The sequence below is a fragment of the Malurus melanocephalus genome, unplaced genomic scaffold (assembly GCF_030028575.1).
Source record: "Malurus melanocephalus ecotype Western Australia unplaced genomic scaffold, MMel_1.1 scaffold_1039, whole genome shotgun sequence".
In the NCBI taxonomy this organism is placed as follows: domain Eukaryota; kingdom Metazoa; phylum Chordata; class Aves; order Passeriformes; family Maluridae; genus Malurus; species Malurus melanocephalus.
In genome coordinates this window covers 90022-91071 of record NW_026624271.1, presented here as the reverse complement: position 1 = coordinate 91071, position 1050 = coordinate 90022, and the positions used below count along the sequence as shown (strand labels likewise).

Below are 1050 nucleotides of genomic sequence, written 5' to 3'. Positions count from 1 at the left end.
TAAAATCTGAGTTATTCATGATCCTGGAAAAGGGGATCAGAGAGAATCTGAATTAATACTGGAATTATTCATGCACCTGGAAAAGAGGGGTCAGAGAGAATCTGGATTAATACTGGGTAAAATCTGAGTTATTCATGAACCTGAAAAGAGGGGTTGGAGAGACTGAGAGAATCTGGATTAATTATCGTTAAAATCTGAGCTATTCTTGCACRTGGAAAAAGGGCTGAGTGAGCACTGGAACTCACACACCAGTGAAAAAACTTGCCCAGGTTTTTCCAAAGGCAATGGAGGACCTGAGACTGCTCACAAAAACTTTTTCTCACAAAAAACCAGCAATTTTCGATGGCACTAAAAACATTTTCTGCAAAGAAAACACTCCCCCTCCTGGTTTTTTTTCTTCAGGAATTAACAGAGAACATAAAGACAACTGAAAACTCATGGCTGGAATCACMTTTACCCCTCCCAAATTCCCACTGGGTCAGGGGGAGGCTTTTCCAGCCCCTAAAATGGGTTTGGGTTCTGCCATAACCCCATAAATTCCAAGATTTTTCACAGCACGAGGAACCCCCAAAGCTCAGGATCTGCAGACAAAACTGGAACTGCCACATCGAGACCATCAGTAAAACTCAGGTTTTACTCAGGATTTTTAATTTCCAACCCAGATGATTTTCCCCCCAGTACCTGGTACGTTTCCACAGGTCTGTTTTCCATATTTAAATCCCAGATCTTCACTGACAGATAATCTCTGGTCATCATATATCGACCACTATGGCTAAATTTGACATCAGATATGGAAGAGATGATTTCAGAGAAAAATGATCTGTTGCTAGGATCCTCTGGTTCTTCAAACACTGCAGGGAAAAAGACAGGCATTTCAGGAGGAAAGTTTGAAATTTCGGGAGGAAAATTGGACATTTCGGGAGGAAAATTGGACATTTCGGGAGGAAAATTGGACATTTCGGGAGGAAAGTTTGAAATTTCGGGAGGAAAGTTTGAAATTTCGGGAGGAAAGTTTGAAATTTCGGGAGGAAAGTTTGAAATTTCGGGAGG

General features: G+C 41.3%; 1 protein-coding gene across 1 annotated transcript in view; it reads right to left on the bottom strand.

Moving 5' to 3' along the window:
• PPP2R2A (protein phosphatase 2 regulatory subunit Balpha) overlaps positions 1-1050 on the bottom strand; it is a 40096-nt gene that overhangs the window by 3922 nt on the left and 35124 nt on the right. The window contains exon 8 of the mRNA XM_057386732.1: positions 682-851. Within this exon, the coding sequence (XP_057242715.1) occupies positions 682-851 (170 nt within the window). The remainder of the gene's footprint in view (positions 1-681; positions 852-1050) is intronic.